The 21,182-nt window shown below is 40.5% G+C and overlaps 1 protein-coding gene across 2 annotated transcripts in view; it reads left to right on the forward strand.

Moving 5' to 3' along the window:
• The window catches only part of PRKN (parkin RBR E3 ubiquitin protein ligase), a 1,227,966-nt gene extending 1,207,949 nt beyond the window's left edge, over nt 1–20,017 (forward strand). For both annotated transcript variants that reach the window (XM_054023728.1, XM_054023729.1), the window contains 2 exons: nt 11,163–11,280; nt 18,598–20,017. In XM_054023728.1, the coding sequence (XP_053879703.1) occupies nt 11,163–11,280; nt 18,598–18,707 (228 nt within the window). In that variant the 3' untranslated portion in view covers nt 18,708–20,017. The remainder of the gene's footprint in view (nt 1–11,162; nt 11,281–18,597) is intronic.
• Nucleotides 20,018–21,182: the final 1,165 nt, after the last annotated feature.

Raw genomic sequence — 21,182 nt, forward strand, 5'->3', positions numbered from 1 at the left:
CTGGGACTTTATCAGGCATTCAGTGGTTCACATACTCACCAACAAAACTACCACAGTGTACTGTGTGAACAAACAAGGGGGAGCTCACTCCAGATCACTCTGCCTGAATGCAATCAACTTGTGGCAGTTCTGTATCAAAGAGAACATCACCCCGATAGCTGTCCACTAACCAGGGGTCTCAGGGGTCATCTCAGTAGGATCTTCTCCCCGAGCCAAAAGTGGTCCCTGAAGACAGAGGTCCTTCGGATGGTGTTCGCAACATGGGCATCCCCCTGATCGACCTCTCTGTGATGAGGGAAAACAGAAAGTGGCCCTGGTTACAGTAAGTTCCCGTTTCTTTTTTTCTCTTGAGAACTAAGGGACAGTGAAGAAGAGAGTAGCAGTACTGTATTTTCTCCACAAGGTGGTGGTATACTGCTGACAAAATGGTTTCTTTGTATTTTTGCAATATGCAATAGAGGAGATGGAGTGCTGGCTATTGTACCGCAAACAAAAAATTAAGTATGTCATCTTTCACATTGTCTTCATCCCATCTGGATCATGGAAAAACAAAGGAGTTAAAAAAAAGTCAAGCCATATAGTCTTTTTGACAGTGTGAGTGCTATGATTGTTTTTCTTTTCCCTCCTATCTGAACAGGACTGAAAAATGTTGTGCTTCGCCTTGCCTGTTCATATCGTATGTGGACTGCATGAAGGGTTAAGCAGTCTCTGCGCAGACCATCTCTAGATAGATAATGTCTTGCATCAAGACTACGTATGAGATAGCATTGGCTATGCCTCCTCAGCAGATACGGGCATATTCAACAAGAGCACAGGCAACATGATTGGCATTCCTCAATCACATTTCCATATTGGACATTTGTAGGGCACCCACATGGTTATCCGTACATACATTTACAGATCATGACGTGACCACTGCTTCTTCTACAGTGGACGCTAACAGCGGAAGAGCAGTCTTGGGTTACCATATGTCCGGATTTTCCCGGACATGTCCAGCTTTTTGGTCCTCAAATCCCCATCCGGGAGGAATTTCCAAAAAGCTGAACATGTCCGGGAAAATAGGGAGGCATGGTAAGGGGACCCCGAGTGCGAGTGGCTGCAGCAAAACTTACAACTCCCGTAGGGTTACCATACGTCCGGATTTTCCCGGACATACACGGCTTTTTGGTCCTCAAATCCCCATCCGGGACGAATTGCTATTGCACAATACAACACTCATGTGTACTACACACGAAACACTTGTATAAGGATTATATGGAGTGAAATATGTATGGTGAGCCAATGTGGCTTACTGAAGATAATTTGAAGATTCATATCTACCTGTCTTTGCTTTCTCATTTTGGTTCTTTTGGCACTTTCTTCATTACAAACAGAACCCTATGAGGCAAGATTAACTTTCTAATATATTAATATTCACTAGGGTATTGTCCTGTGAGAAATATTGTTTATCTTTGGTCTTTTGTTTCCATGTAGATTAATACAATGATGGTATTAAGTTTTCAGTGGTAGGGCAAGAATCACCCAGCATTGCTCCCGTTTCTACAGTCCCCCTCCAATTTGGGAGTCCTGCTGCTCTAACTCCTCTCAATAAGGGTCTTTTCCATAGTTGTCTGACTTTAAAACATATTTTATTGTCACCATTCCCACCAACACCACTTTGGGGTCACCCAGACATAGTCAATAGTTGCCAAGTCATTGGTAATTCATTGGGGGCTGGCCATTGCTTGTTTGTAACATTTTTAAAGTATATTTCATCATGCTGCAGAATACAGCCCTGAAAAATAGACTTAGAAATGTATTTTCAAACAACATGTGGGTGGGTCTTTACACAGATTTTTCTCCTTAGTAAGAACACATTGTCCAGAGCTTATTGGCAATCCCTATTTGTATGTGTTATAAATAGTCTTTATCATATGCTTTTGACTGCCTTTCAAGCTTGACCATTTTTTTCCCTCCGTAGCAGAGTGGGGAAATGCACTCTAGCTGCCTAGCTAGGCAACCTACTGCAAATGTACTTTCAAAGCATTTTTCAAACTTTGCCCTTCTTTGTAATCTTGTTGATCTGCTACTAACCTATGGCTCTCAACACACCCATTGTACTATCTGCCCTTCTTCCTCCTTCTCTTCCCTCTCTGCTCCCTGGCTCCATTTTCCCTTCCTTGTTACCCTCACCCCTCTACAGTTCTCACCAGCTGTACCCACTCCTCTTCCCCACTCCACTCTGATCTTCCCCACCCTTCTTCCATCAGCATAAATCTAGGTCCTATATCTAGATCCTCTGACGTTTGCTTGGGAGGGAAAATGGCAGTGAGACTCCAGCAATGGGAGGATAAGGATGAGATAGCTTTAAATTCTAATTTCTCAAGGGTTTCCAGGTCTCTGAGCGTGTGCTGGGCAGCTGGAAATCTCCCCTTTCCAACAGAATAGAGTTCCCATTTTGAGCCCTGGTAAGTCACGCGATATTAGAACTTAAACATGTTACTGGCACAGAACTGAAATTTTTCCATTTTGGACCCCAAAGAAGCATAATTTTAAGGAAAAGAAGGAAATGTGTCCCTGGCAACTTCATTCAACAAGTTGCCTTTTTAAAAATATTACAGGTGTTTGAAGCTGTTCAAAAGTTTGGAATGTTACTAGTTCCGTTAAATGGATTAGTGGGTAGAACACAGGGGAGGTAGTAAAAGGCATGTGATAAAGACTATTCATAACATATATACATAAGTATTGCCACCAAGCTTTGGACAGATGTGTTCTTGCTCACTAACCAAAGGAGGAAAAATCTCTGTGTAAATAGCCACATGCTGTTTGAAAATACCTTTCTAAGTCTATTTTTCAGGTCTGCATTCTGCATCATAACAATATACACACTTTTAAGATGTTGCAAGCAGGCAGTGGCCAGCCATTAAAGCACAATGAATTACTAATGGCTTGGCAACGGCTGGCCTTTTAAATCTGAATAGCTTCAACATGTGAAAATTGCATGATCTGTGCAAGTCCACAAGTGACTAATAACTTCCTACTGCTAATCCAGTGCATCTGGGTTTCTTGATGATTTAAATAGTCCAGGGGAAGAAGAGCTAGAGTAATTTCTGCTCAGTGGAATGAGCACTATGCATCTCAGAAGTCTTAACTGAAGAGAAAAAGAAGGCTTTGACCAATTCAGTTTTGTGAAGGAATCCAAAATAGCCTTATATACAATGGTGTTGCACTTAAGTATTGAAAATTATGAGCCAATTCATATGTAAACTATGCTAGAGATAAATTAACCACACTAGTACTGCTTAAAATGCGAGGTATGTGGGACAGAATGAAATTCCCATGCTGCCCCTTATACCATATGTTTCATCGCCTTATATTTTAGAATTGTTATTTTTAGTTCATTTTATCATTAAGTGCCTGTGTTGATGATGTGACTGGGAGGTGGATTACAGCAGAATCCAGTAGTACAGTGTTCATTATATTTATCAGTGAGGTATATCCCTTATTTGGTGGTGTTCCTCTGGCAAACATGTCTTTTAGTAACACTGGCAGATTGTACAGCTGAACACTGAATAGAGTTGGGCAAAGAGTGAAAGCTAAATGAGTGGTGGCAGATCATGTAGTTTTTATCATGTTCTTGTACCACAGTACAAATGTGACCTGACCTGAACTCTGGCGCAAGAAAATAGTTCTCAGTCTCCTGATAGTCTTTGTGTAGTCTGTTGAGAGATCACATAGTACCAACTGTGATTGTGTGTGTGTGTGATTTTAATATATGTCCACTAAAAACTGGAACAAGATTAGATTGTGAACTCATTTCAGCTGTGCCTCCAATCAGCAATCAGATGTTAATGACCTTCAGGTACTGTTAGCATGGGTGAGATATTCACCAGGGGCCTTGTGCGAAAAGCCCCATGTTCTATTACCAGTCTCTTGAGCCATCCAGTCCTCCTTATTCATCTATACATACTCCATGCTTCTCTAAGTTTATGTAAGTACAGTAAGTAAATTAGAAGCAAAATCAAAATTGAACAGATGTTTAATATTAAAGGTAGGGGTCCCAAATACTCACTATTTTAGAGAGCATAAAGTAGTTGGTCTAAATGTCTGCTGTTTGTAACTCTATAAAAGCGAGATCAAAACAATTTCATGTTTAACTACAACATGAATCATTGCTACCAAGAGAGATAGTGAGTGTCGTCAAGCATTCTACTGAAAAGTTTTTTAAAGCATTTCTTGGAAAGGCTAACAGTAATGCTTATTGAGCTGCAAGCTAGCCTATAATGCTTGATTTCCTAGCATTTTTTTTAAAAAGAGGAGTACTTGTGACACCTTAGAGACTAACAAATTTATTTGGGCATAAGCTTTTGTGGACTAAAACCCACTTCATCAGATGCATGCAGTAGAAAATATAGTAGGAAGATATATTTATATACAGAGAACATGAAAAAATTGGGGTTGCCATACCAACTCTAACGAGACTAATCAATTAAGGTGGGCTATTATCAGCAGGAGAAAAAAACTTTTGTAGTGATAATCAGGATGGCCTATTTCAAACAGTTGACAAGAAGGTGTGAGTACCAGTAGAGGAAAAATTAGCATGGGGAAATAGTTTTTAGTTTGTGTAATGAACCAACCACTCTCAGTCTTTATTCAGGCCTAATTTGATGGTATCCAGTTTGCAAATTAATTCCAGTTCTGCAGTTTCTCATTGGAGTCTGTTTTTGAAGTTTTTTTGTTGAAGAATTGCCACTTTTAGGTCTGTAATTGATTGTCCAGGGAGGTTAAAGTGTTCTCTGACTGTTTTTTGAATGTTGTTATTATTGATGTCTGATTTGTGTCCACTTATTCTTTTGCGTAGAGACTGTCAGGTTTGGCCAATGTACATGGCAGAGGGGCATTGCTGGCACATGATGGCATATATCACATTGGTAGATGTGCAGGTGAATGAGCCTCTGATGGTGTGGCTGATGTGCTTAGGTCCTATGATGGTGTCCCTTGAATAGATATATGGACAGAGTTGGCAATGGGGTTTGTTGCAAGGAGAGGTTTCTGGGTTAGTGTTTTTGTTGTGTGGTATGTGGTTGTTGGTGAGTATTTGCTTCAGGCTGGGGGGCTGTCTGTAAGCGAGGACTGGCCTGTCTCCCAAGGTTCATGAGAGTGAGGGATACAGACAGTCTCCTCGTTCTTTCCGCGGATACAGACTAACATGGCTACCACTCTGAGAATTTTTAAAAGCATGTAGATCTTGAAGTCACCAATAGGTGACATGAAATTCACAGATAGTACTCACCAAGGTGTCCTTCATAACCACTGAACAACATCTACCTGATCTGTTCTGCTGTTTTAGCTACAGATTCCCAGCAGGCATGTAAGGTTGTGGAGACTGGTCTTGGTGTTGGTGACAGTTTTCAGTAATTATATGTCACTGCCAGCCACAAGCAGGTGCTATCTTCTATGCCAAAGAGGGGTGATGTCACTATGAGGATGAAATAGTAAGAAAGAAATTCTAGGGGATCTAGATTTCAATTTAGGAAGCTCCCTTTATGGAGAGGAGTAAAACTGAAGGGGATATATAAAGAAACACCTTCTTAGAAGCTGGTTGCATATGAATGTTAATATTTTAGTCTTTTGCCATACTAATGACTGGCAAGGTAACTGATATGAAAATGTTAATCATAAGAGAGGTCCAGGTCAATTTGCTGCTGACACTCAGTTATATATGTCCCTTTAGTGCACATCTTGCAGCAGTGTTTTGTCCGCAACAATTAGTGGTCAATATATTGGCCCTTGATGTTGCATATCCAGTGCACAGAGGTATTATGGTTTCTACGTCTATTTCCACGTGTAATAGTGGTGATAAATATCTATGTCAAAATACTGCTGAGGATATGATATCTAGTTCTAGTTCTGAGGAATATGAGGAAGAGGAGAAGACACAGCTCAGGTGTAGTATTGGACAAGCTGATCAGTGAAAAAGAAGCCATTAGTTCTTTGGGGTAAGGACTGCCATTATATGTTTATACAGGACCAAGTACAATGGGATACAACCTGGATGTGGCATGTAGGAGCTTGTGTAATATAAATATTATAATATTAAAATATGCAAGAGGGAGCAAGAAGCTGGGTTATTAATAGGAAAGGAAGAGGCACATTGGCTTTTTGCTTAAATCTTCAAATGGGGCATGAATCATCAGGAGGAACTTGTATATGTTGTTGACCTCTCAGGTAGGCTCATTCTCATGCTAGCTTAGTTCCTGGCTCGATTTCTATGCTGAAAAACATTGCAAATAGCATTTTAGACATGGGTAGCGGGCAGAGCCGGCTCCAGGGTTTTGGCCGCCCCAAGCAGCCAAAAAAAAAAGCCACAATAGCGATCTGTGGCGGCAATTCGGCGGGAGGTCCTACGCTCCAAGCCAGAGTGAGGGATCGCCACCGAATTACCGCCCAATAGCTGGACGTGCCGCCCCTCTCCGGAGTGGCCACCCCAAGCACCTGCTTGACCAGTGGGTAATGGAGACTGGGGTGAGGGGGGGAAGCTAAGCTTCCCCACACTTCCGCTCACAGTGGGGCTCAGAGCTCCTCTGGGCGTCCTGGGCAAATATATCTGCATCTGTCTCCAGTAGAGTTAGCCATATAATACCATACTGCATCTCTAAGGCAGCTTGGGCTTTCTGGGTCAGATCCTCAGCTGGTGTAACTCAGTGGAACTTTGTTGATTTCAGTGGAGCTATTCTGATTTACAGCAGCTTTAGATCTTCCCCACAAATTCTTTGTTTCAGAGAAGACGCTGTTCTAATTAAGCATACCTTCTGGGTGTACTAGGAGAACAGGGATTTGGTGCCTGGGCACATGCTCTCTTGATCTCACTCTTTCTCAGTAAAACCTATATGAATGTCAGGAAGCTGCAGCATTTAACACCATTTCAAAGACCCATAAGGCAAGGAACTTCTTCAGAGTTTTTCTGCTGTGCACTAGTACCACTGAAGTCAATTTTGAAACTGATAAAAAAGGGGCATTCATCTGTTGGCAATGGATGGTCCTAGAGAAGGAGGAGGAAGGAAAATCCAGTAATTTTGCAGTATTCTTTATGATTTTTCTCTCTTTTGGCTCAGTCTGGTCACACAAACTGAAATTAAAAGACCAGAGTATGTGATAATGGACAAATCAAATGTATGTAAGAATGCTATTGGGATGGAGACAAGTAAGTCACAGAATAGCAGAAATGTTAACTCCAGTGTGTGTGTTATCAGGCTATTTCACAGTATTATTTACTTATATTGCCTTCAGAAGCCCTCAATAGTTTTTATAGTACATGAGACTGCAATACCACAGGGGAGTTTTAATGATATAAAACAGAAACAAAAAGCTCACTTCTCTCCCCCTCACCTCTACTTCTACCACTGAACTGCTTTTTTCAGACCTATTTTGCTACCATCTTGACTCCTTTCCCTGCCCCTTTCTGTCCAGTGAATCTCAAAACAATCTGATCTTCCATTAGGATAATTTTCCTTTTGGGCACAGTGTTCTGCAGTACACTGGCAACTCCTAAGCCGTGACTGTAGATGCTCTGTAGGGCTTCCACAGGGTTCTGTAAAAATATGAAGCCATTTATAAAGGTTATTTTGTAGCATCAAAAGTCACTCTTCATTGACATTTTGCCTGGATCCCCTGTTTATGCATCTAAGGATTGCATTAGCCCTTTCAGGGAGTTCCCAGGTCCTTTTTCTGCTGAGTAGTATTCCAGACATCATATTCTATCTGCATGTTTACACTGTGAAAAATGCTCCTTATTCTCTGCTGGGGCACTTAGAGAAGATGGAGTCAGTCCTTGGTATTTTACAGATATCCCCAATGCCATGGAAATAGTCTTTATTTTTCTATTGTTCCTCTTGTGGAATAAACTAGATGAAAATAAATATGTATTCTAGCATTGTACCCAGACAACTATGTGTAAAGAATCTGGATGCTTGATGCTGACTCATTTGGATGATATGATGTCTTTACTGATTTAGGAAGAACAGGGTCACTGTGGACCATTTCTTCACATTTATTTCCTGTAACAAGTGATTTTTAACTTTGCAGTCAGAGAAGGGTAGGGAGGGTGTCTAAAGCTCTAATAGACTGAAAATATTATTCTGTTGCATCTATTTCATAATAGACTCTTTGCAGTGGAAAAACACCAGTGTAATCATTTAGACTTTTAAAAAGTCAGTTTGGTTTGTTTTATTGAATGGTATGCAAATTCATACTTGAAAGTTATTGAGTTTTTTTAAATTACTTGTAAACTGATCCTCTCCCAAATTCAAATTTGTTTTCAAAATCAAGATGACACAAATCAAGTTAACAATTTGGCATGTGAGATTTTGGCGCAGCGCCTGGTATTACGAGGTCACAACAAAGAAAACTGAGATGTGGGGAAAGAACGCTTCCAAGCATTCAATCGTATAATTTTGAATTAGCTCAATTTAGGTAAAATATTGCCATTCAAGTTTTGTTGGATTGAATCCAAAAATTACACCTGTTTCTCTCTTGCAGATATTAGTCTACACACACAATAAACAATAATAGTACTTACTTATACTGTGTTTTTCATCTTTGTCTCTACAGTCAGTAGGTAATTAACTCTCACTATACTCTGTGAAGTAAATACTGTGATTCTCATTTTACAGGTCAGCAAATGGAAGCAGGGAGGTTATGTGACTTTCCTTTACCCACTAAGGGAGTCAGTATGAGAGCCAGATTAAGACTCAGGTGTTCCTAGTCATGTGCTGAAACCTCTCTCAGAGGCAGTTCAGACTGCTGTCCTAGGTCATTCTACTATAAAGAGTAGACAGATGCAGGACTAATATTACATTTTCTTCACTATTTACAATAACTGCTTGTTTGTTTCTGAGAAGCTACTAATGTACAGTTGTATAGCAGTCATTTTAGAAGTGCGCTGTATCTGACGCCTTCCTGTAAGATGTTGCTTAGGACACAAACAAGGCTCCGCCCATCCCTGTCTATTCTGGTGTTGTTCTTTGCATATCCTCTGTGCATCTGTGCTGGGCACCAGCAACACCCTTTTGAATCACTGAGCATTCTGAAAGTCCATGGAGTCTAAGAGGTAACAAATCACCATTCAACAGGCAAGGGCTTCCTTGCATATGCTTAATATTTGATTGGTCAAATGGATGCAGGTGCGCTAATACCACATTCCACAACTGTAGCCTGGCATGCTGCACTTGTGGCAGAAGGAAAAAAGAAAACGAATCTCCATGGAGCTGAAAAACATTCTTGGCACATTGGGTGGAGGGGTTGCCCTTGATCTGTGGATGGATGATTACAGAAATGTTGCCTGTTTGGGAGTAACTGTTCATTACATAGAGTCACAAGAGTTCAGTGGAGTGGGTGCTTTGTGTGACTCAGTTTGACAGCGGGAAACCAAAAACTGCAGAGAACAGTTGATCGGCTGTGATTCAGGCACTCCGAAGATTTGCTCTACGCGGCATTACCAACCAGAGGGTTTTCGTTATGGACCAGGGAGTGAACATGGTTGCAGCTTTCAAGTTCTATGTGTGAATAAGCTGCTCAGTGCACATTATAAATATTGTGCTTGAGCACACTACCAAACCGGAAAACCAGAAAGAGGAAGCAGTAACCAAACTTATCCACACAAGCTAATATCTCATTATGTATGTCAGGAGATTTGGACTTCAAAGCGGACTACAGAAGTCTCTGAAAATAAATGTAGAAACATAATGGAACAGCAAACTACTCACATTTAAGACAATCGAGGAGCAGTGAGACAGAGTATATGAAATTTTGACAGAAAAGGGGGATACTAAGCTCATTGATAGCTTTGATCGCAACATCTTGAGCATCTTAATAGAGTTAGCATCAGATGCACTAGAGCAGTCATGATAGCCCACTCATCACGAAAGGATGAAAAAGCATTTACATACTTCTACCACTGATGAAGATAGTCTAAGTCAGCTCAAATCCAAAGCCTTGCAATGTCTCATCGAAAAGTTTGAAATCAAGCCTATGCACAGAGTAGCAGTTTTCCTGCACCCACAAATGTGGGGAATGAAAGTTTTCACTGGAGAGGAGAGACAGGAAGTTTATCAAGAGACCAAGAAGCTTGTCTCATTGCAGGAGAAAAATGTTATGCTGGTTTCGTCAGGTACACAGACACCATTGCCAGAGGAGACAAAATGATCATATCAGAGTCTGAGGATTTGGATAGCGAGTGTGAAAGTGACAATGATGAAGTGTCAAAGTATATCACCCTGAAGCTGACAAAGAATGAAGATGTGCAACTGTTGGAGTAGTGGAGACAACACAAGTACAACTTTCCTCTGCTCAGTCGAGTTGCACGGTCTGTGCATTCCATCCCTGCATCCAGTGCACCCTCCAAGAGAGCCTTCTCAGTCTCTGGTTACACAATTAATGAGAATCATACTTCACTTAAGCCAGAAACTGTAGATGATTTAATGTTTTTACACAGTAATATTTCAAAGGAGATCAGCTATCTATTTTCCAAACCTTGAACTATAGAAGTTATTTATTGATATTACCACCCGTTTTGTTCTTGTATCATGATTTTAGGTCAGAGATAGCTAAGGCATTCTCAAATAGGGCCCCTGTGTAGATTAGGTAATTTTATATCAATCAGAAATAGGACAAACACGGGAGTCACTTTTAATGCATGCTCCATGGTGACTCTTGATATCAACACTGTACTATTTGGAGGAATCTTTTCTGTCTTTATTCTTCATCAGTTTCTTATTATTTCCTCTCCAGTATTCTTGTGCCTGTTCTCTAACCTTTGTTAGGGTAGCTTGTGCATGTAACCAGAAATATAATGTATGTGAATAAAATCTAGAACTCAAAAACAAAGGAACATGCTTCATTTTGCAAAGCAGAGGCAAATAGCTTCCTGTATAGGGACTGAGCTATCTCCATCCTGCAACTGTACTGTACATGACACAACAGTTTTCCACCATCTTAATATTTTTCTCTGTCATACCAAAATGGGTTAAATTGTGAGGCAGCAGGGGCAGGATTCCAGCAGACTTCAGTTTTGGATTTGGATTTCAGACCCTCCTGTCTGTATCACTCTAGTAAATAGCCCCAACCGTGCTACAGATCTTGATTCACTGGCTATATTGTTCTCACAGTTGCTTCTGTTTTTGCAGGGATATGTGATTGATGAGCATGCAGCCATGCAAGCACGATGGGAAGAGGCATCCAGAGAAACAATCAAGAAAACAACCAAACCATGTCCTAGTTGCCATGTACCAGTAGAAAAAAATGGTGTGTTTATTAGAGAGTAACTAACACTTGCAGTAACCTCCCTTTTTAAAATTAATTTTACAGTACAAATATCAATGTGTATATAGCCATGTGATAGAGAGAGGCACAAAAGGAGCCTAGTCTTCCCTGAAATACTGTTTCTGAATCACTTAGAATATCACCTTCCATGCAAGGATCACAAAGTGCTTTAAAACCATTGATTAAGCCTCAGGGGACTCTTGTGACTAGGTAGGCAGGTATTATCTGTTTTATAGACGGGGAAATGAGGCTCAGAGAGCCTTAAGTGATCTGCCCAAAATCAAACAGTGAGTCAGTGGAAGAATCAAGAGTCCTGATAACCAGTTCCCTGAGCAAATCACTAGTTGTGCATGTGTGAAGAGAAGCAAATGTTGACACTAGTGTGAGGTAAGTGGGCACAGAGAGGGATGAACAGACACAAGACCAGGATGTAACCCAAAGAATTAATGTGAATTACTCCAGAGTTACTATTCTTTCTCATAACATTTGTACTACAAACTATACTGAGGTATTTACCACAACCTAACTGAATGACGACATAGTGTAATGAGCTGGGATAAACCTTGTAGATGAATATAAAACCTCCTTGAAATTGATGTGTGCATACACCTTTCACTTACAAAAATAATTGTGAGATAGTTAAGGAAAGGAACAGGCTGTTGAGCTTTTCCAGCCCTGAAGAGAAGACTGGTAGCCTGCAGAGGCCCTGCCCTTGTAGAAGGAGGGTGTGACTCCCCTAAGCTAAAAGGGGGAAAAGACTGAAACTTGCACTGGAGACCCAGTGAACTCTGAAGTGGACTGTGATACTCCGAGGGCCCTGAGAAGTAAGAGAGGCCCTGATCCTGACGAAAACTGCCTACTAGGTTTTTTTCCTTTCTTTTCCTTCATACCATCACCTAACGTTGATTGCTGACTGGGGGCTGTTTTGTTGTTTTATCTGGGACCTTGAGAGCAGAAGAAAGGGCCAAGAGGCCTCAGCTGGAGGGTTGAGTGTTGGCCCACGAGCAAGACACCCCCCTGCAGCACCCACTGGGGGATAATTGGACTCACATGTGTGCGCTCCCCACAAAGTTCCTACAACAAGACCTGTTAAAGTCCACCCAGGAGTTTTGGATTGTGTGGCTGCAAGGGTTTTTGCTGAATATTGGGGGGGGGTTGTTTGTTTTCGGCAGGAGGGGGGAAGGCAGGCAGAACCCAGAAATAGAGAATAGACAAGAACAGAGAAGGCAGGAGACAGAAGTAAACAGGAAGAAAGCCAAACAATGGCCAGTAAGCGCTGTGACACCCTAGAAAAAGCTAAAGTGAGATCTTTAAAGTCTAGTGTTGGCTACAGAGGCTTGAGGCTGTAAGTTAAGAAACTGCTTTTTTTGTTCTTGGTGACCTATGCACTCAGAGACACAATACTTTTAAATAAACAAGATTGCATCAAAGAAAATACCAGACTCCATCAATTTCTGCTTCCAGCAGGAACATCTCCAGAGCCCTGAACTTTGCTGAGCTGCTCGAGTCAAAAAAGGAGCAACAATATGAATATTAATTACTACTGCTGCTGCTAATTGATTACACCAGTTATTCACACAGGGCTTTACCGTCACAGAGTAAGACATGTTGCCGACCCCAAGAAGCTAAGGCTTCAGATAGGAAAAGGAGTGGAGAGATTATTAGAAGTAGGAAGAAGGGGATTTGAAGAAGGAATACATAAGGCACTTGGCAGATGGAAAGTGGGAGACTTATCCAAGCACAAAAAGTGGCAGGAATGAAAGCATAAAATCAAGAGTGGGAAAGGGGGATAGGACTTGGAGGAGTGTTGTGAGCCAGTAGGAGGAAGAGGGCAAAGAGGTAAGAAGAGGATTTAATTATTTAGAGCCTTAAAAATTAGTCTTAAAAATACAGCTCTTGAATAGGTGTAGAAAAGACAGAAATCATCACCGTAAAGCTAGTGGCCACACTGGGAGCAGTGCTGAGGTCATGACCTTCTCATGGCTACTGTGTGCAACAGAATCTCTGTTTTAATCTACAGAAAACTACATGTTCTTTTCTCTACCAGATGCAGGAAGAACATATTTGTATTACTCCCACTAACGGTTATGGACATTGCTTGCATACACCACTCAGCTCAAGAAGAGAATAGACCACGTATTTTTTTCTGTGCATTACTGTAAAGAGAATTGTTACACAAACTGTCTATAAACAGGACAGAACTATCTCTTGTTTGTAACCCAACCCATGTCAAGGCCAAGGGGTGTGACAGAATGCAAAATCCCCAAGAAATAGTAGCAAGTTAGGAATTCTTAGTGTACTGGAACTGAGCCGTGAAGTATAAAAAGGTGCTGTGCTTGCTTCATCCTCTGATAACTGGTACAGTACGTTCCAGCTTCTGTGCTGATATTTGCTGACTGCTTGCAACCCATTGTTCCCAGTGTAATGTTACCCATAATCTACAGATTTATATTTTGGTCAAGTTTTTCTTGGTACAAAATCAAAAGGCTGCTAATGCATCCTTTAACAGTACAGCCTTGTTTAGCACATTCTGTTTTATCATGTATCGATGTAAGGAATCATTGATGTTAAAAAATAAAGTGAGATTCCAGCAGAACTCTACACTTTATTTTGTTCTGCTTCAAATTACTTTGTTGGAAAATGTAACCATTTTGTCAAGAAGAAATTTCTTACATTTCTCTACACTGTATGAATGAGGAATATCCAAACTACCACCTACAAATTAGATGTTTCCCTACTGGCTGGTGAAAGCCAGAAAATGACAGTGTCCACTGCTAACAGAAATGATCAGTGCCTCCCCCTGAGAAGCAAACCTATTAGTTTTCCTAAAAAATGGAATAATCTGTCTAATTCTTTTTTAAAAAAAAAATCTGATACCTCCTCAGCAGGACTGGCTGCTGTGAGCACATCATCCCTGTGCTCAAATCCCTCCACTTGCTCCAGCCCCACTTCCATTATCAGTTGAAGGCCTTGGTCTTTATCTGCAAAGCCATCAACAGGTCAAGATCCAGCTCCATCAGTTCAATCCACAACCTGTCAAAACAGATGCAGTCCTCTGGGACAATTAGCTTTATAAAGCACAGGATCAAATGCTTTTGAGCTGAGAAATAAAGCTGTGACTGGGATCCCAGGGGAGCCTGCTGAGGTCACTCAATTAGGGTGAACTGCAAAGCACGGGGCAGGCAATACCCAAAGCTAGTGGATATTCCAATACTTAGATTTACCAAGCCAACACAAAACAGCTTCTGGTATACCTCACTGGTTACTCAGAAATCAATAACACAGTTCCCTTAAAGTAACGCAGCCTCAGGCCTATATCTAGTCACCCAAATCAGATATGATGAGGATTAATGAAAATCTTATTAATCATATAAAAGAAAAGGTTCTACCAATCCCAAAGGATCGGACACATTACCTCCCAGGTTAATGAATATTCCAGGTCTTACCCAAATACACGCTAACAGCCAATTCTTATTAACTAAACTAAAATTTATTTAAAAAGAAAAGAGAGAGAGAGTATGGTTAAAAGATCAATATACATACAGACATGAGTTCAATTCTTGAGGTTCAGATTCATAGCAGAGATGGTGAACTTTGTAGTTGCAAAGAGTTTTTAGAATTTAGTCCATAGGTTATAGTCCAATGTCCAATATCATATTAGGGTGTTCCAGCTTAACTGGGATCTCAATCTTGTGACTCAAACTTCCCCTGATGAAGCTTAAGCATATTTGAGGTGACAGGATCAGGATCCAAGGCTCTTTTATACCATTTTCTAGCAGCCGTACAGTCCTGGGTAAACAGTAGGCTTTTGATGTAACCTTCTGTTTCCTGAGCACCACCAGTAATTAATTACACAAATTAACATAGGGCAATTTATCCATTAGGCAGTCTATCACAAACTTCAAAGAGGCATATAGACAATGACATTATTTCACCCAAGATTCAGCTAAATGTTAATATTCCCTTTTGATCTCTGAATTAATAGTTATAGTGACAGAGAGGAACTGTCTGTTTATATGTCGATCATTTATGAGTACACTCAGACAATTAGTACACTTCTAAGTTCTAACAATATAGGTTTGCATTTCAAAGTTCTAGCCAATCTAACATTGACTGGCCCTAATTACCATTCACATACCTTTCTAACATGACTTTAAAGGTTGGCTTTGGGTCATTTAGCCTGCAAGCTGTTTAATACATGCCAGAAAGGGTTATACTTTGTATAAGATTCATTGCAAATATATAACAGTGGTAGCAATAATGATATGCATGGTTATATTTTAATTAGACAAAGTCACAAAAGCATTTTGAGTCAAAGGGGTTCTGCTATGGAATGAGCTTCCAGAGGAGATTAGTCCAATGCGGAGCTAGATCATCTTCAAGGTGTGCTGTAAGACTCTCCTATTTAATAAAGCTTTCCCACCATAACTGGGATGATTTATAGCAATATATATATAACACTCATAGAGGATAGAGACACACCACAAGCAACGACTCCTATAGCTCAGAATGAGGAAGAGCAGAAGACTACCTGGAGTCTATTAAGAACCTCATTATCTAAAATACTGTATCTCAAAAGTGCTTAGATACTACAATGATGGGCATGATAAGAAACCCTAAGATAAATAGAATACCATCAGACACTGAAAAAAAAATCAAAATAGTGTATGTTCTTCTAGGCCAGTGGTTCTCAAACTTGGGCCGTCGCTTGTTCAGGGAAAGCCCCTGGCAGGCCGGGCTGGTTTGTTTACCTGCCGTGTCCGCAGGTTCAGCCGATCGTGGCTCCCACTGGCCATGGTTCGCCACTCCCTGAACAAGCGGTGGCCCAAGTTTGAGAACCACTGTTCTAGGCACTGTCAACTCTCACTTGTCTACACTTTGAACTGTATTCTTTCTTTCCACAGCAGTGATTTCAGATTGTCAGTTTATTTAAACGAAACCATGAGTCTTTAGTCTACCCTTTTAATTTTATCCATCATCTCTGTTCAGTGTTTATCCCTCCCCATTGTACTTACACACACAACCTTACACAGCTGTGTGTTGAAATCAGGAAACCCCCACATGCAGGATCTACAGACCTGGCAAGTGGAAACCTCACTGTTAAAGCTGGTCAGTAAAAGTTTGATGGAATAGTTTTCCACTCAAAAATGCAGTTTGGTTGAAATCAAAAACACTTTCTTTTCTGGGGAAAAAAAAATCCAAGCTACCACCTACAAATTAGATCCATTTTGACATTGTCAGAACAAACGTTTTTTATTTCCTTTTTGACTTTTCATTTCAGATTTTATTACTTGGTTGTGTATTATAAAATAAGAAAATCAAAAATGAATTGTTTTGATTTTATTTGAACAAAATGTTTTGATCAATCCAAAATGAATGTTTTTCTGGAATTTTCTTTTGTGGAGAATTTCACAATGTTTGGGTTTCATTTTGAATTGGCATGAAAACAGGATTTAGAATCTTGAAATCTTCCACGTAATAAAATGTTCATTCTTTGTACATCTCTACTCGCAGGTGATTAGCCTGTAGAATTGTAGGTTTTCCTGAAAGAATAATACTAGTACAGTTTGTCAGAGTTAGACTCAGGACTCCTAGTTTGTCAGACCACTCTGTTTTATTAGCACAGCGCTCTGCTAATACATTCAGATAATGTGAGCCCCCATGCAAGATTCAAACAGTCTTATTTATACAGATAAAAGGGTGCGAACTAAACAAAGGGATAGAGAGAGCAAAATTATAAAATTTGCCTGGGGCACAATATGCATCTCCTGCTTCCTTATTAACTCTTATCGATCTAAGGCTAATGCTTCACCAATCGCCCTTAATTGGAGCAATCGATTAACAGTTAATGTCTGCTTTCCTGACATCTGGATTGCAGCATTTCTCATTTCTACTTAACGGTACATACAGCATTCTTTAATTCATTCTATTTCTTTCATATAATTCATTTCACTTTCACAATTTTTTGCTATTAAATATAAACAAGGATAAAAATATCCAGTTCTCTGTAGACATCCTAATTACCCAATTTGTCCTAATATGTGTCACATCGGTAAGGGTAATATACCTTATCAACACAATAGGCATCTAAATACAAAAGTTTGCATAGTCTTTGGCTCTTCTGTGTTTACAAGAGATTATATTAGCCATCTGGAGTTTAATCTATGTATAATTCCAGTGTAAGAAAGAGATCATGATATATTGTCATGACTTTTATTTTCAGCATTTGTTTAGATTGTACATTTATGCTTGAGTTAGGAGATTTCATTTTATAGTTGACATAGTTACCATTTGGGCTGGTCTACACTGGGGTGGGGGATTGATCCAAGATACACAGCTTCAGCTACTTGCGTAGCTGAGTCGAAGTATCTTGGATCGAATTACCTGGGGTCCACACGGCGCGGGATCGACGGCCGCAGCTCCCCCATCGACTGCACTACTGCCGCTCGCTCTGGTGGAGTTCCAGAGTCGACGGTGAGCGCGTTCGGGGATCAATATATCGCGTCTTAACGAGATGTGATATATCGATCCCAGATAAATCGATTGCTAAAGACGTACCCTTTGACATGCATTGCTTTAATGACCATTGGCTACTTTTAATGTATAGCCATTTAAAAAAAACATGATTAAAGGCAGAGACATGGAGATTAAGTTACTCAAAGTACAGGGGAATGCAAAACACTTAACAAAAAACATAGGAAATATATCAACATGATTAAAAGAATCCTCCAGATATAAAGAATGCCATTCAGCTTTAACTGCTAGTGGCATTTTGAGATAAATATCAATCCATCACTACAATCTGGATATCTGGATGTATTCTGTTTGCAATTTCACAGCTGTTAAATCCAAACTCCGGTTAAGAACTGAATTTTAATCCACTCTTATCAGCTCCTCATCTAGTTGTGAGCTATTTCGAAGGACCAGATTTCACTTAGTCCTTACATGATTAGTTGAGGAGGTTACAAGAATCCTTCTGTCCTCCTCAATACCTTGCACAGTCTCTTTAAGGGTCAGGCAGAGCTGCAGTCCTTACTCCTCCAACCTGTGGAGCATGACCAGCTTGCAGAGAGGAGCAAGCCACATCCAACAAAGGAGTATAGTGACAGGTATTGGAGCGCTCCAGGAAGGGATTCAGCAGTTCTGGCACCACCCCTTACTCCATAAATGAGCTTAATGGGCATAATCTACTACTTAGAAATAAATTTCAAGGACCCTGGGTTAACAGGCTTATACACATTCTCCTTACATTGTTTGCTAAGCCCCAAAGACAGTTCTGTCTTCTTTGCTTTTTTGCAGGTGGATGCATGCACATGAAATGTCCCCAAGCTCAATGCAGATTTGAATGGTGCTGGAACTGTGGTTTGGAGTGGAACAGGACCTGCATGGGAGACCACTGGTTTGACTAATAGTTCAGTAGTGCTAAGAACAGCCAACCACTTGATTGTTGTCTGGGTCAAATCCTGAACTTACTGCTTAGGTATAACTCCCATTGGCTTCTGGATCAAGAAGTTCAGAATCAGGCCTACTGTTTGTTTGTTTATTTCCTTGTATATCAGAGCACACTAAAAATTAAGCTAAGGTAATCTTAAGAGTTTTAAACCCACAAAGGCAGGAGAAATTCAGGCGGCCAGACTCACTAGTGCTGGCACAGGAGGGGTAAATTACATCTCCCTGCACCAGAGCACCCTACTGGTATATAGGGCAGGCAACGTCACCACCAGCAACTCTCCTTGGGTTTCTGTTCTTTCAGTTATGATCAGGGCTCCATAAATCTCACTGGCAAAAGCAGCAATGGGGGTATGCACTGAATCAGAGCTGCCCTTTCTCAGTTAGCACAATCCAATTTGGGGGAAATTCTGGCTCTTTACATCTCCCCTAGTGGAAGGGAGACTGTGGCAATTTTCTGCCTTTGCAGTCTTCTTCCCTGACAGATTATCAGCTGGGGCCCTGACTCTGACCCAGAGTCTTAGTAGAAACAGCAGACTTAGACATCCTAGTTGTGCCTGTATATTTGAAACATACGTTATGAAAAATCACTCAATATATTCCGTACAGATTCATATCATATGCAGCTTTTACAGGATTAGTAAAAGATGCAGTTTCAGCCTTAACTCTGAATGTATTTGCTGTGCTGGCTGCAAGTCAGAGTAACGGTGTTATATGAGCAAAATTCCTGAGATTTTGTTTCTTTTGTTTTGCTTACCGCAATATTTTTGGCATGATATTGGGGCAGCTTCTTGGGGCTTATTATCACAATGGTGGTTCTGTGGAGATTTATTAGGATTTGGGTGTAATTATGAAAATGTGTTCACTGCATAAACAATCAAGGCATCTGCATTCATTTTGGTGAGTGCATGTTAATAGGCGTGCACCAGGTATTTGCCACACCTCAAAATCTGAACATCCTTCCTATCTCACCTGCTTTAAACTGTTTTGGTTTGTGTTTTTTTTTAAATACCAAAAGGCCGGTCATAGGCTATGTAAAGATTTGCACAGCTCAAATTACAAAAGAAGAATAAAGCAGTTGAAATGAGTGGACTTTTGTGCTCCTTATTGTACTTTCTGCACTTGAATATAATATAAATGAGTAAAAAGATTTTGGACCTGATCCTTAGCTGGTGTAGATTGTTGATTTACACTAGTTGAGAATCTGGCGCTTTGATTAAGAACTTCTTTATTAGAAGAAAATAAATTCTAGGGCTAAGAACTTCATGATCCAAGTCTGAATCATTGGATTTTTTTGTTTGTTTGTTTGTTTGTTTGTTTTATGGCATCTGAAAATAAGTGTTACTGTTATCAATCCAGGTAGATCCAGGGAGCATGGGTTTCCTACTTGATCATGACTTTGAGGAAACACATGAGAGCATTCAGTCATCTCTGGGGGTCATTACATAAAAAGTATATTGGGGATGATAAAACTGAGTAAATGTAGAGAATAGAAAGAGAGAAAAGGCACAGAGGAGCAGAAAGTGTGAGGAAAGGAAAGAAGAGAATGTTTAAGAAAAGAGAACAAAAGGTTAATTGTTTAAGATCCATTGTCCACCAGGGCTCTGGAGAACCAAAATGTACATGAAACTGGCTGCATTAAAGTTTGGATTGCAGTAGTGTAATGCAGCCTAGCACATTCAAAATGTATCGTCTTAATGGGGTATTTTATTATTCAGATCTCTATTCCTTGATTTGATTTCATGCACTAGGGTATATTTTGTAATTAACATGGCCTTTTGTCAACTGGCTAGCGATAATCACACTGCATCCAACAAAAGTAATGCTTATTTTTATGCAGCATGACTTGGGAAGTCATCACTACAGTGCTTAATTTGTGCCAGGGCTGAGCCCCAGCACCTCTAGGTTTGGCGGTTCATAGCCCCGGCACCTCTGGTGTCCGGCTTCATGCGTCAGTTATGAAAGTAAAAAAAAAAGTTGCTTGAGCCCCAGTACCTCTTTCAGTACAAATTCAGCCCTGCGTCGCTATATTTCATATCAACAAATATTTGGATCAAGCTGAGGCCCAACTCTCTTTCCCACGTTTACTTAACATATTTCTTACAGAGGAAAGACAATGTGGCTATAGCACTGTCCCTCGAGGGTTAATGTCTCAATTATAATGCATCAAAATATGTAGTTTATGGCCCTGATCCAAATCCTATTGCAGTCAGTGGGCTTCAGAGCAACCTCTATAGTTATTTTTGGGATCCCAGTAGAGTAGGGTGACCAGACCGCAAGTGTGAAAAATCGGGACAGGGGATGTGGGGGTATAGAATCATAGAATATCAGGGTTGGAAGGGACCTCAGGAGGTCATCTAGTCCAACCCCCTGCTCAAAGCAGGACCAATTCCCAACTAAATCATCCCAGCCAGGGCTTTGTCAAGCCGGGCCTT

Source organism: Malaclemys terrapin, chromosome 3, assembly GCF_027887155.1.
Source record: "Malaclemys terrapin pileata isolate rMalTer1 chromosome 3, rMalTer1.hap1, whole genome shotgun sequence".
Classification (NCBI taxonomy): Eukaryota; Metazoa; Chordata; order Testudines; family Emydidae; genus Malaclemys; species Malaclemys terrapin.